Here is a 14,530-nt window from a genome sequence, read left to right on the forward strand (position 1 = left end):
AAATGCTTGTGTTTAAGATGCTGTGGTGGTTAATTTTATGTATCTACTCGGCTAGGCTATGGTGTCCAGCTGTTTGGTCAAACACTAGTCTAGATGCCTCTCTGAAGGTATTTTGTAGATGTGATTAACATTTAAATCAGTTCAATTTAAGTAAATCAGATTCCCTGGATACTGTGGATGAACCTCATCCAATCAGTTGAAGGCTCCTAAAAGCAAAAATTGAGGTTTCCTGAAGAAGAAATTCTGTCCCAAGACTGACCTAGGAATCCTGCCTGAGTTTCCAGCCTGCTTGCCCACTCTACACACAAGCCAATTGATAGACAGATACATAGATAGACAGACAGACAGATAGATGATAGAGATAGATATTGAGAGAGAGAGAAGGATTTATTATATATATTCTGCTTCTCTGGATAATCCCGACTGATACAGCCACTGACATTTTTTAGTGTCTTGTTACACAGCAAAAGCTAAATGAAGCAACTAAAGGCTAGAAGTTATGTCTAAAGTCCTAATTAGATCCAAGTTCAATCTTTTTGGCAAGAAGATCATGTAAGTGATGCTGTATACTTTCTGTGACTTCGTCAGTAAGCACATAATGTTAACTTGTCCCATGGTTAATGATGCTAAATTTGATCCCTAGTGTAAGCGGAGACATAGGTCTCTTTGTAAAGATTTGTTTTTCTCTTTGAGTTGGCAAGTGATCTCTGTGATGCTTCTTTGGTACCATGAGAACATCATGTTTCCTAGGAAGTATCCTTTTTTACCTGATAGTTTTAGGGTCCATTGATAAACCTTGCAAAAGATTTTCCCTAAAATGGTTTTCCCCTCTTCCTTGCTCTTACTAGTGCTAGCTTCCTCTATATGGAATCCTTCCAGAGGCTTCTCCATCAACTGAATTATGAGTGAAAACTCTCTCGTTGAACTGAAAATAAATGCTGCCCAGCTGTCTTTCCTTTGATTATACTCACATTCATTCACGCTTATTTGGGTGAACAGTCACCAGCTCGCGTCCTGCTCCCCACCCACTCGACATTGATGTTCCTCTCTAAGAATAATATCTATATGATTAAAACTTCTGTTTTTAAAACACACCATTAACATAGTGATAATGAAGATCAAGAAGCGAGGGAACATTTTTCTAATATATATACTCAGCAAAAGATTCATTTCTAAAATAGAGCATGCGGTTTAGACTGAAAGAAAAATAATCTTGTTGGAAAATAAAACGGCCAGCACCGTCGTCTCTGTGGCGCAACCGGTTAGCGCGTTCGGCTGTTAACCGAAAGGTTGGTGGTTCGAGCCCACCCAGGGACGGTGTCGGCACGTTGGGTTCCTTAGGGGCTTTGTCTACGGGTTTTACGTCTGAGAACTGCTAGTTTTACTGCCGAGATTGTGTCTGACAAATATCAGATTCTGACAGTTTTCACAAGTTAAATGAAAATCAAACTAACGTGCCTCCCCAAGTACTCTTTGGGACAAACTCACTGATTAAAATTTACCGAACCCCTTCGATATACTATCAGATATGAGTGCAATCCGTCATTTTGGACGTAACTTCTCATTTTGTTTCCAGACTCCATCTCCCTCATCTGTGTTGATCCATCCAGTAGAGTCCACACCGCGAAGAGCAACAGCGATCACTTGGCCAAGACCCCGCGAAGCTTGCCCACCACACCGAGCTGGCGTAGACGCTACCTGAATCAGCTCCTTGCTTCGGGCTTTGGACGCAGTAACAGACGGCGAAGGAGAGTGCTGGAGGCCCCCATCTGGGATACACCTGGGTTTCCAGTAACTTTGGTCTTTTCCGAAATCATCCGAGTTTCCTCGCTTATAAAATGAATACCAAAGATGATCTCTTATACTTTTCATAAAAGGTATTTTGACATTATCTACCAAAATTACTCAGCAATTCTACTTCTGAAAATTTATACAATTACTGTATTTGTGCAACTAAAATTGACCAGTGTCAGATTTATTCATCACATTTAAAAGAAAAATAATGACAAGAAGCTACAGGTCCATCCATTAGGGCCTGGTTAAATGATACATCACACATTGGAAGTGGAGGCAAAGGGGAAACCAAAAAGGAACTCTGTATTGACGTGCAGCGGATGTACCGAGAACCTCCCTGGGCTGCACTAACCCAGGCAGCCTCAGGCAGCCACAGCCTGCCCGCTACCAGACCGGTTGAAAGGGGCTGGGCGCGCCCCCCGCCGTTGCAGGAGGCGTCACGAGGTTTATGATGGTCTCTCCCCTCAGCCCGCCTTCTTGTCTCCAAGGTCGCCTATGGACCAAACTTGCCTGCAAGCCAGCTGACAAGAGGTCCAAAAATGTGGTTTGCAGGCCCTGGTAACAGAAATTTGGAAAAGGAGTTGAGAGAAAACAAATGACCATTATGAAAGCCAATCAAAGCAAATTGTTCCTTGAAAAGGACTTGTTTTCTATCTTCTATCCCTTTAGGTGAGTAAACTTCTATTGTCAGGCACTCTCACATTAAATTAAGTGAAAGCTATAACTGGACTCTGTTGTCTTATTCTTTACTCCATGGTAATTAGTGCTTCCTTTTAAAATTCTGCCCTAGATTTTCAAACGGTGCCATAGTGAAATGTACACCCGGAAATGCAAGACATTTTCCATTAGATTATTTGCTCTTTTTTTTTTTTAAGACTTTATTATTTCCTTTTTCTCCCCAAAGCCCCCCGGTACATAGTTGTATATTCTTCGTTGTGGGTTCTTCTAGTTGTGGCATGTGGGACGCTGCCTCAGCGTGGTCTGATGAGCAGTGCCATGTCCGCGCCCAGGATTCGAACCAACGAAACACTGGGCTGCCTGCAGCGGAGTGAGCGAACTTAACCACTCGGCCACGGGGCCAGCCCCTATTTGCTCTTTTTTTTTTAAGACATTATACCATAAATTCCTGTTCTGTTGATTTCCAAGAAAAAGCTTTTTTTGTTGCGGAAAAATGGGTATTTTCTTTCTTTCCCATCCTCATGTCTTATTTTCCTTACCCTATTGCATTTAACAATATGCATTTCTGTATCTATATGACTCTCATAATTTTTGCCTTCCTTTCAGTTTTCATAAACTTGCTCTATCAGACAGCAAGACATCATTTTACCCTTCATGTTCACTTACTCTCTTTTTAGAAATCTCAGAACCAAAATTTACTGCTCAATTAATGTATTTGGGCTCTAAACAACATCTTTCTAAATAGGTTTGGGCATTCCCCCCATGTATTTTTAAAGGTTTGCAGTGGAAGTGTATCTCCATTTTGTTGAAATAGTTACCGTCATAGATTTTTGCATTAGTTTCCAGTGGCTGCTATAATCAATTACCACAAACTTGGTAACTTAAAATAAGACATTTATTCTCTTACAGGTCCGGAGGTCAAAAGTCTGAAATCAGTTTCACTGAGCCAAAATCAAGATGTTGGTAGGACAGTTCTCCTTCCAGAGGCTCTAAGGAGGAGTCTCTTTCCTTACCTTTTCCGGTTTCTAGAGATCATTCTTTACATTCTTCAGCTCATGGGCCATTCCTCCATCTTAAAAGCCAGTGGTGTAGGTGGGAAGCATTCCCCCAATCTACCTGCCATTGTATTGTGACAAGGTCTGGCAATGGAAGGAGAATCGTGCAAGGCACTTCTCCAGGAAACATAATTCTTTAAGCAGAGTCCTTTGTCCTCCTTTCTAAAGCCTATTACCGATTAACGTCTTCCCTCTGTCCTGGAATCCTTGTAAAAACAGGCAGAACTAGCAATAAACATATCTCAAAGAACAAACAGCAGCCCCCAAGGATGAGGGGGTATATATTCCGTTAATTATATACTCGCTGTCCTCCTAACTTCTTTGAAGACCCTGAAACTATGTAACCTCTTCCTAAACAATCGATATGTATGCTGCACATCTGGTATGTAGATGACCACCTTTGATTATTACCTTTCGTCACGCACTGCTCCTCACCTGTTGTTCCCATGACAATAGTTAGACCACCTCGTGTGATTTTTTCCTATAGAAGTGTACCCTGTCCCCGAAATAAATTGGACTTGCTTGCAACTGCTTCGAGTCTCACGTCTAGCACTTAAACACTTTCGCCGACGCCGTCTCTCCCGCGGGAACCTGGACTCTGCCGAGGCTGGACCCCGGCAGTATAGCTTTTCTCTGACTCTGCTCCCCTCTCCTTCCATCACATGGACTTTTCTTCCACATCAAATCTCCTCTGCCTCCCTCTTATAAGAACACTTGTAACTAAATTTAGGGCCCATCCAGATAATCCAGAATAACCTCCCCATCTCAAGAGCCTTAACTCAATCACACGTGTGAAGTCCTACATAAAGTAATGTTTACAGGTTCTGGGAATTACATGTAAAAAAATACTTGAGTTATCTACACTGAAAACAAGTTATTTCTGAGAAAAATTAAAGAAAGCTTAAATAAATAGAAGAATACTCCAAGTTCATTAAATGGAAGATTCAATATATCATAAATATATCACTCCCCAAAGTGATCTACACAGTAAATATAATCCCAATCAAAACTATAGCAAGATTGTGTAAACTGAAAATTGATTCTAAGAAAATACAAAGGGACAAAGATAACCAAATCAATCTGAAGAAGTAACAACTGGACTTCTATTTCCATACGTCCAGATCCATCATAAAGTCATAATAATAAGACATTGCAGTATTGGGGCAAAGACAGACAAATAGAACTAATGGAGCAAAATAGAATCAAATTTATGGCAAAAATCAACCTGCAGCACAGTGAATGGATGTTGAATATTATCGTGATTTTTTTCTGCAAATATGGAGATTATATGATTTCCCTTTGTTCTATTGATATGATTAAACATATCAATTTTCAAGTGTTAAGCCAACTTTGAACTTCTGAAATAAACCCAACTTGCTCATATTATGTTATCTCTTCTATATTTTTCTGGATTCAGTTTGCTAATATTTTGCTTAGTAGTTTTGCATCTAACATCAAAGTGGTTAGCCTGTAATTTTCATTTTCCTTAATTCTATCTTGCAGACATACTCATACCATACACATCAATATAAGTACAAATATGTTCATCACAGCATTTCTATGATAGTAAATAACTGGAGGCAACCTAAATACTCAGGTTAGCAAATGGCTAAAACTTTGTTACAATCATACAATTATATATGGTGGTTAAAAAGATTATGGAGCATGAAATTGTACTACTGTGCTCACCAAAAAGCGTATTACAACTCTACTATCTACCTTCCTATTTCTATATGAATAGAAAATATCCCAGGGTACACATTTTTTCATTTACTCTAAGAAACGTGTTTTCGCAAACTGTTCTGGAATAGTCAGTTTTCCCTGGCTAAGAGCCTTTATGATGGAATTATTTATTCCTAAACGGATTGAGTTTAAAACAGACAGAATCACACAATCCTTTTGAAATTCCAAGCCAGAGCGAGGCCGAGGGGCAGGCTCAGGTTTCAGACCTGGAGTACCGTGGTTTGTGTAAAGCCACAGCAGTCCCTCGAGGGAGGCGAGTGGGTGGAAACTGGCGTGGAGTTCAGGTATTTCTCAGGCACTTTAGGGCCAGTCCTGGAACGCAGCGGCCTCGCCCTCACCCTCATTCACACTGAGCTCCCGGGAAGCCTCAATCCATTGAAGCTGCTCTTTGCCTGTTAGAAGACAGCCTTCTCAAATACATCTTTCTGTCTCTCCCACCCTTTTTACCCTTTCTGGGTGGTGCTCACGCTAATCCCAGCCCCGCCCTCCTCAATCCTGTAGGAAAGGCTCCTGGACAAGACTGGTTGGTGTCCTTACCTGCTCAGGGCTCTAAATTCTTCCGCATCCTCCTGTCTTCACGCCTAAGAGGGAGGCTGACAGGGGAACACTTTACATTAATCTTCACAGGAGCTTGCTTCAAGTGTCAAAGCTATTTAGGACGTTTTTGTATTGTAAAAAATTAGAGACTAGAAAAGCACACGATTTAACCATTTCTTTCCATTCCATTCCTCTGGCTGAGTTATTACTCAGCATCTCAGATGCAGTTTTGTGTGGGCGTGGGGATAGCAGATGTAACTGACCAAAGAGGAACTGCCTCTTCGGCTGGGAGTTGGACACAGGACTCCCTCAAAACGGGCAGCAAATCTAATACTGGACCTCAAACAACTTGCTAAAACATTAACTCTATTGGAGGAACTGGGCACTGAGGCTTACACAAAGAGTCTTTCCCTTCCCAACTCTACTGTAATAACAGCAAGACAATTTCCAGAGATATGAGAAATCATGGAAAAGTAAATTGAGGAAGAGTACTCTAATTGTGACTTTAGAACATTTTTAGGAATAATATCACTGACTCGGACACCCCATATTAAAGCCGTCGTACTCTTTTTAACTGCCCTTCCTCTTTTTACTGATTTAGTCTATTCCCAACAAATGCATAATCCCAGTTTCTCAGTTGTGAGTGGAACTAAGCTGATTCACAGTATTAATTATAACAACAGGTTCATAATTGAGTCTAATTGTATACGAGATAGTTGGGAGTTAAATTATCCAGTTAGCAACTCTGGGTATTAGATAAAATAAATCCATTCATTTTTACAGCTACTCTTCACTCTTTACAAGCCCATGTCCCCTGAGATTCATCCAACAATCATTTATCATATGCACACTGGGAAAGCATCCAGGAAAGATGCTGGGAATAAAAAATACTAAGTGGCAAATTGTGTCCTATCTGAGCCTGTCTTTAATGGTGGAAATGCGGGGATAATACAGTACTTATGATTGTATATGAAGTAATTCATATAAAAAAACTGAGTGCTGTTTAAGTGGGAACAAAATTATAAGTGTAAAAAATGTATTTTCCAGCCCTCAAAGGACTTAAGTCTAGAGGGAATCAAGATGACAGTTTCTGGGAAATTTTATTCTACTCATTCTTATTTTCATTCCTCACTCCACCTGTGATTTACCCAGCTTACCTGGCTGCAGGTGTGAGCTCTTTGTGCAGAACTATTTGAACTGGAACCTGAGATGCTCACCTTGAATATACTGATACCTACTGTCAACCAGTCTGGGAACATAATAATTTCTTGAAAGAATGAAATTAAGCCCTATATGTGTTTTACTTTCTAAGCTGTTAGCAACTTGAGCGGAAGATAAGTTTCTTCTTCATCTTATATTCTCTTTATCTAGCAACGACAGCAATGGGCACTCAGAGTTTTGAATAAATGAATACAACAGCTTGTGAAATTCTGACACTGGATTTTCCTGGTAATCTTGGAAGACATCATGACCTGAGGAAACAATCCACATGAAACAAACTCACAAGAAATGAACACAGAAACAAGGATATCAAGTTTCTAAAATGAGAGTACAACACTACACAGGAGATGTGTTTGTGTGCTGGGTAGGAGAGAGAAATGTTACACCAAGCAGACAGTAATTTTTTAACGTATGGTCATTTTTATGCTCCCAAATAAAATGTACCTATCAAATTAAGATCTTAATATGGGTAGGTTATTTTAGAGCCAAACAAGTGGATGAACCCACTTCACCCAAAGAACACATGGATACTTATATTGATGACAATGAAAAAAAAAATAAACAGCACAAGCAAAATCAAATTATTATTATCACTCTACCACTTCCTGTTAAGTTTAACAGCCTAGACACGGATCAGTTTTAATCTATACAAGGCTGTGTATAGATTTCTTTCTTAGTTTATTGTGACCTCAGTTTTCAGTTCCTGAGTGGCTCACACTCACTCACTGTAGCCTCCAGGGCTGCTCTGCATGTTGTTTGTGAACCTTCCCTTGTCTAAGCCCCAACACGCAGAAGTGCACCTGAGAGGAACCATTTGAACCCAACTACCGCCAAGGTTCTGCCCACCTTTACAATGGTTTGAACCCAACACTCCATCCATGGAGCTTTGTTTCCAATTACAGGAACACAATAGGCTCTTTCAGACTTCTGTTTGCTTTTCAGGAATGATCTGGAAAACTGGGTGAAAAGTGACCCACCTCTGAAGACTGGGCAGCAATCAGGTCCACACGGAGGGCACTGCTTACCTTCCCAGACAGAGTCAACCATGCTCTCCCATGGCTCCCACTCTACCCCTAATACACATCTACCGTGATGCCTGTACATTTATTTCTATACATTTATTTTTCTACACATTTATAAATATCTGCCTCTTTCTAGTAGTCTATAAGACTATATGTCCCCATTTAGTAACTTAGTAAATGCTTAATTAGATAACTGATTGATAAAATGGGCTAAGAAATTAATTAGATAGATAGAAAAGGGTCCAGGTTGAATGGGGGAGCTCTGAGACCAGGAGATAGAACAAAGGTGAGTCAATGGGACACAAGGAAATGGAAGCTGGAACTTATCCAATGACCACTCCCCCATAAACTACCAAAGGCATATAAAAAAAATACATGTTTTTCTTTTCTATAAATACATTTGGAAGGTGGCTCCCAATCCAGTCCTACCCCATTTCCCCAGTCTCTGTTAATCTTTTCTAAACAAAAAGGATGTTGCTGCTGCCTTTACCTGTGGTTAGTAAACAGCTGCCAAGATCAGCCATTATCACCCTAGCTTGAAGTAGACGCTCTTTCTGGAGGCAGGAAGGATTTTTACAGGGGCTCCCTAGGCAGGAGGCAGGTAGGCAAGAATCAAACAAGACAAAACAGGCATCTGCAGTAGTCATAAGTATGAATTAGGCTCTTCAGCCAGACATGTACAAGAGTTGGAGCCAGATGGAGAGGCCTACACTTCTATGTCTGGGCTCTCATCAGAGACTCCTGGTCTGAGAAATACAAGAAAATGTCTGTCGGGAGAGTCAGTATCAGGAAGCAGGGCTGGGCTAGGAGGTGGAAGGGGCCTCTCTCCTCCTCAAGAGTCCTTGACCAGAGAGGGTTCCTCCATGCTCTCTGAGGGTGGTGGGGCTCCAAAGATCCTAGCAAGGAGCCCTCGGTTGGAGCGGGCCTGGTCCTGCACGTTAGCCAGGCGAGCCCGTTCACGTCCCCCTGGCCGAGCTGCCTTCCGGGCCCTCAGCTCCTGCTCAGTAGGACGCTGGGCAAAGGCCCAAGTGCTATCCGGGCGGGCAGAGTCCCCATCAGCGGCAAGGAAGCGCTGTCCCCGCTCCACACTTTGAAGATAGAAGTCAGTCTCACGCTTGGCCTGGGCAACCTCGGCCCTCAGGCGTTGCCTGCGCACCTGACGCTCAAAGGCAAGATGCTCGCTGAGATGGGACCAGGTGAAACGGTGCAGGTACTGCGGACAGGAAAACAAGAAAATATCTGGGTAGAGTACGTCACGGATGGAAAGGAGTCGACAGAAGTGGGGCCAACAAGAGGTCACAGAGGTGTCTGGGCTGGGGTTGGGAAGGTGGGAGGATGAGAGGTGCAGCAGCAAGCCTACCCCTCACCTTGAGGTTCCACAGGTCGTAGCGGAAGGGGCTGCGCCTGCGGGCGCCCATAGGCGTGTTGTGCAGACTGGCCGCCACTCGCTTGGCTACTCGCTTGTCCCGGAACTCCACCCAGCCCTCGGTGTAGTCCTTGCTGTACTTGGACCGCTTTTTCCCTCCCGTGGTCGAAGCTGCCGCTGCCTTCTTCTTGCGCCTCACGAACCCATCTACGCATCAAAGACACAGCAGTGGTCAAGGAGGCCGACGCAGCAACCACTCAACCGCATCTTCGACTCCCCGAGTTCTGCAATCCTGCCCGCGGGCCAGGACCCCACTCAAAGTCTTTGCCCGGAAGAGAAGAACTACAGGTGCACCCCTTCCCCTCTGCACCCTTCCCCCATGTCTAGCTCGATCCTTTCCTCAAGCGTCAACTTCAGGAAATCAGGTCTGCCCTGAATATTCTATTTAAAAGCCGCACAGACCCCCAAACCCAAATCCAAACAGCGCCTGTAGGAGAGCCAAGGGCGGCACATTTATATACTGTCTCCTGACCTGGGCCAAGACGGCAAAGGGATCCGTTCAGTGTAGTGAAAAAACCACCGAGGTTTCTACTCAGGCTGTACTCATTTAACAAAGTGGTAAAATGAGATCAGGAAACGGGTGGGCAGAGGTAAGACAATCCAAAAGTTAAGTGTCCGAGAACTAAGGCTCAGCTACCCTGACTGCGCCACCCACACCCTACCCGAGCCTCCTAGCAGACACGCGCACTACAGATTTACCAAAGGGGGACGGCGTCCGGCCCGGGCGCCTCAGCGCCTCAGACCCACGCAGCCGAGGCAACCGCACATGCGTGCTGACCGGCTGCGACAACCACCCTCCTGCCCTCACCGCAAAGGCCAGCGCGCTTACCCTCAGGCTGGAAAAAAACGCGCCCGACCTCGCCATAGGCGCTGAGAAGGTTCCGTACGTGCAGAGGCCGAAAGCGGGGCGGGATGTGGCCCAGGTACACAATACCCGGCACCACCCGCTTCTTGCCGCCGCAGGCTGCCTCTTCGGATTCCTCCTGCTCCTCCTCCGCCTCTGGTTTCTGGTCTCTCCCTTCCAGAAGCTCCTGCTCCGCGGCTTCCTGCTCCGATTCCTCTGCCTCCATGCTTGCGGATCCGTGAGGCATGACAGCCATAAAGCGCCGCGCCGTCAGACGCGCATCCTGTGCGCCGTCCAGCAGCGAGGGGGCGGGGCCGATGCGGGTGAGGACAAATGAAAGAACGAGACTGGCCTGCAGGCGGATCCGGGCCGAGCGGAGAGGGCGGAAGTGGGGTCCCAGGTCAGCCGGGAGATTCAAAGCGTGGCGCGGGATCCAAGGCTCGGGAGAGTCAAAAACCGCCTGACTCCTGAGCGGGAGAGGCAGGACCTGAAGAGGCAGATCCCCAAGTATAACATACCCTTGATGAGACGCAGATCCCCAAGTATGACAGACGCCTAATGAGACGCAAAAAGGCGGAATGAGGCAGGCCATTCCGGAAATCTTGAAGAACTGTTTGGGGAGTGGGGGTGTTTTCTTGTTCTAGCAATCAAAAGAGCATTTTACCCAAGGGACCCGGGTGCGACTCTGGTTGGGAGAGTGCTCACCCTTTTCAAGTTTATTTAAATTTCCATTTTTAAATTAATTGAGTTATGAAATTTTAATTATTTTTCAAAATTTAAGTTAGAGCTTTGTGTATTTTTAAGCTTAAGTTTTGAAAACCTAATTTAACTTTGCAAATAGAGCTTAGGGAAATTTAATTAGTTTAAGGTTTGAAAATTTTAGTCGTGAATTTTTAGTTTAAAATATTCGTTTTAAATTTGGCTTTGTGTGTAAGATGTCTAGAAAATTTAAATGAGTAACTATTTTAAAAACTTATTTGGCGTCTATTATATATTTGCATTGATACATTATTCATATTTATATTTATATTACAAATACATTCTGTCAAATGTATACACTGCCCGGATTTAGGCGACCCCGGGGTGGCGCGCTTAGTTCTGGCCTCCGGGGACCTGTCTTCACAGATTTGGCCTCATCACAAATTGCCTTTCCGTCTAAGCGCTCAACAACCGCGGGAACAGACCAGGTCCCAGCGGTTCCTCCACCCCTGGCGGCCTGGGGGCGATCCCTACGCCAAACCAGAGGCCGCTTTCCCCGCGCGGGCGCTGGGGCTCGGCGCCTTCTGGTGGACGGAGGACGCGCCCACCAGGATGCTTCGTCCGCGTGCTTCGAGCGTCGCGGTTCCTCCGACTCGCATCTGCGGCGGGGCCGACTGCAAAGGGCCTCGCCCAGGAACACACACAAATAATCCCACCGGTTTTCCGGAAGGGGCCCGGGACGAGTTGGAGCATAACATAAATCCGCCCTTGCTGCAGCCAGAAAAAATCTCCCGTCCCGTTCGAACGGGGGCGCAAAGTAACCCAGAGGACCTACGCAGGGGGGCAGATGTGTCCGCAGTTACAATCCGAGATGACAGAATTGCCGGGCGGGCCTCTAAGTGTATTTCTAAAGGATCGCAGCGCCACGCTCTTCCTTGGAGTGGTCTAAAGATCTCATAAACTAGACTCCTCGAGTTCTCACACACCTGCTTCTTTAATTTTATTGAAGAGAACTGTCAGTTGCTTTCTGCTCCTTTTTTGGAGAGAGGAGAGGACAGAGAGAAAGAACAGACTTGGTCCCGCTTTTAACTCTTAACCCCGACGTCTTTAAAACACTGAGCTACAGTGAATGAAATGAGAGCACATTTTGGGATTGCTTCCAAAGATCAGGGGCGGAGAGAGGGGCATGTTGGGGAGTCCGTTTTGCCAGTGTGATGGCTAGGATAGTAATTTATGCTATTTCCTCTACCTTGTTTATTGTCCTTAATAAAATATTTATTCACGTAAGTGTCAACATAACAGAGAGCCCTAAAGAACTTCTTCCCCAAAAAATTAAAATGAAAAGGTTGGGGCAGGGCGTCCTTCCCATTCTCCACGCTCGGCATGACCCCTTCGCAACTCGGTTAAATCAGTCTCGCTGGAGACTCCGTCTTACTTAAGCGACCCGGTTGACCCTCCGTGAAGCAACCTTTGTCAGCAGTTTCCTGTATATGTACCTGAGGATCATTTATTTATCGATTGCTTATTCTACCAGTTCACCTATGAGCACAATCAACTGCTCACTGCGTTCAAGTTTTCTGTTATGGGTTAAGGGTCCAAGGGTGCAGAGTCTCAATGACAACCTTTCAAAAGGTTGAGTCCTTCGAGCCGGATTCGAACCAGCGACCTAAGGATGACCACGAGCAAGCTACCTACAGTCCTCCGCTCTACCAACTGAGCTATCGAAGGATCTAGAGGATATTTTCTTAGAATACTTTAAATAGTGTGTCTACTAATGGTTTTGGTTTTGACTACTACATGTTTATTTCAAAAACCAGCAAACTGAAGGAGTTTTCTGGGCTGCTCGAAATATTCTAAAATCGATATGGGTAGTGATTATAAAAGTATATTAAAAAATTAAAGCCCTTGAACACTTAAGGTTTGTGCTTTTTACTGTGTTTTAGGTCTTAAAAAAAGCCACCACCAATGTTCGTTGTCCTGCTCTTTTAGGTATAATATAGATAGGTGTAGATAGGAGCATCGCACTAATTATTCCTGCTGTCCCACTACCAGGTCGCTTTGTCTATGAAAAGTGAGTGATAGATGATAAGGTTATCCTAAATATAAACAACTGGGTTGAAGAGGGACCTACTATCTTGAAGCAGAGTTACTCCCAGTTCATTTTGGAAACACTGCAACTCTCCTTTTTAAAGGACAAAGAAAATAATGTGTAGACACAAATGTACTAGACAAAACATGAGAGACCTGTGTGTGTGTGTGTGGGGGGGGGGGTGTTTAGGAATTGAGTGGCTCATATTATATTGCACAGTGATAGTGGGGCAAACAAATGAAACACACGCTTCCCCAAATTTAAAAAAAGAGATGTAGACATTCCATTTATGGCAATGCATTGCTAATGAGCACATTTAGTGGCATTCAGCTTCCTGGCACCTGAGACAGAAACAAACACCAATGGAAAAAAGAGGAAGCCATTTGGTCACACTCTTCCCAATGATGTATTTATGGAAAAGATTTCTGATGAATTTGTCTATGAAAGATCATTGCTTATTAAAATCAAAGTTCTCCATAACTCTAGTCTTGAAAAAATAAATTTTTCCTCAAAAGGTCCTGTCCAATGATTTCCATGAGAAACATCTGTGACACATAATTAATATTTAATTCAGTTACTCAGTTCCTTTCCATGAGAAACTAAGAATATATGTTCTAGTACATTTCTTTCCAATAATCTCACCTAATCTGGGGAAAATGGGAGAAGCCAGAGTAGAGAAAGTCCAGAGAGAGGGACAGTTTCTGTGTGAGAAGGTCTCTTTCACATATCAACTGTCCTATCTGAGCCTTGGACACCAGGTATGAAAGCAGAAAAACCTCAGGATCTCAGGTCACATTGTCACTCAAATAAAAGCTTCACCAATTTCCACAGAAAGCAGCAATGGGGCCAGAAAAAAAGATTCAGTGTTTTTCTCATCAACTAATGCTAACGTACAAGTGCTCATTTGTGATCCCAAAGCCTCATGTCTCACAGTCACATGGTATTGCAGAGTTGATTTTAGTCTGAAAAACTCTAAAAGCTGATCTCGCCAATTATTTCTTTTACCCATAAACTAATGTGAGTACAAGATTCCCCCTTCAGGGACTCTAAAGTTACAATTCCATCTGCCTGGAATGCTCTTTCCCCTGGTAGTCCCCTGGAGATACAAGGGCAAGTAATCCACATCTCTTCACACTAGATTTACAGGTCATCTTCTGGGAAGACTTCCTTCTTCCTCTCCTTTCAGAATTTGGTGTCAGAGCTACCCTTCTCTTCCCTCTTGCTTCAAATCCAAGCTGAGAACTGGCTTATGGGTAAATCTGACTCTCCTGAATCATGTCTGGAAACACATCATCATCACTTGATTGTAATCTACACTCACTCTGTACATTTCCTACAGTTTTAGCACCTTCTCATCTTGCTAATTGAGACCTAGATGGTTCTGACTCAACCTTGCCCTCTTCTCCTAAATTTACGGACAAC

The 14,530-nt window shown here is 43.9% G+C and overlaps 1 protein-coding gene and 2 non-coding genes across 5 annotated transcripts; 1 reads left to right on the forward strand and 2 right to left on the reverse strand.

The window, feature by feature from the left end:
• Nucleotides 1-368: 368 nt before the first annotated feature.
• ABT1 (activator of basal transcription 1) lies at nucleotides 369-10,629 on the reverse strand. 3 transcript variants are annotated; one of them, XR_011505146.1, is made up of 5 exons: nucleotides 10,306-10,629; nucleotides 9,418-9,623; nucleotides 8,541-9,263; nucleotides 5,808-5,863; nucleotides 369-2,349 (listed from the first exon to the last, which is right to left on the reverse strand). XR_011505146.1 is itself a non-coding variant. In XM_014851525.3 (3 exons), the coding sequence occupies exons 1-3, from the start codon at nucleotides 10,574-10,576 to the stop codon at nucleotides 8,883-8,885; spliced, it is 858 nt and encodes a 285-aa protein (XP_014707011.3). In that variant the 5' UTR covers nucleotides 10,577-10,629; the 3' UTR covers nucleotides 7,228-8,882. The 3 variants fall into 3 exon arrangements, 1 of the variants encoding a protein (XP_014707011.3); XR_011505147.1 differs by lacking the exon at nucleotides 5,808-5,863 and having other exon boundaries at nucleotides 1,923-2,349; XM_014851525.3 differs by lacking the exons at nucleotides 369-2,349; nucleotides 5,808-5,863 and having other exon boundaries at nucleotides 7,228-9,263.
• On the forward strand, nucleotides 1,244-1,317 carry TRNAN-GUU (transfer RNA asparagine (anticodon GUU)). The gene has a single exon. It is a non-coding gene; the product is annotated as a tRNA-Asn (tRNA).
• Nucleotides 10,630-12,657: 2,028 nt separating the features above from the next.
• Nucleotides 12,658-12,747, reverse strand: TRNAY-GUA (transfer RNA tyrosine (anticodon GUA)). The gene is given in 2 exon segments: nucleotides 12,658-12,693; nucleotides 12,711-12,747. It is a non-coding gene; the product is annotated as a tRNA-Tyr (tRNA).
• Nucleotides 12,748-14,530: the final 1,783 nt, after the last annotated feature.

Source organism: Equus asinus, chromosome 8 (genome assembly GCF_041296235.1).
Source record: "Equus asinus isolate D_3611 breed Donkey chromosome 8, EquAss-T2T_v2, whole genome shotgun sequence".
Taxonomy (NCBI): domain Eukaryota; kingdom Metazoa; phylum Chordata; class Mammalia; order Perissodactyla; family Equidae; genus Equus; species Equus asinus.

Bases quoted from the DNA above. Each gene is read 5' to 3' on its own strand.
- ABT1 (XM_014851525.3), bottom strand. From the start codon at position 10,576: ATGGCTGTCATGCCTCACGGATCCGCAAGCATGGAGGCAGAGGAATCG. The intron at 9,624-10,305 runs GTAAGCGCGCTG...TTTGATGCGTAG, and splicing joins CGTTTTTTTCCAGCCTGAGG to ATGGGTTCGTGAGGCGCAAG. The intron at 9,264-9,417 runs GTGAGGGGTAGG...TCCTGTCCGCAG, and splicing joins ACGACCTGTGGAACCTCAAG to TACCTGCACCGTTTCACCTG.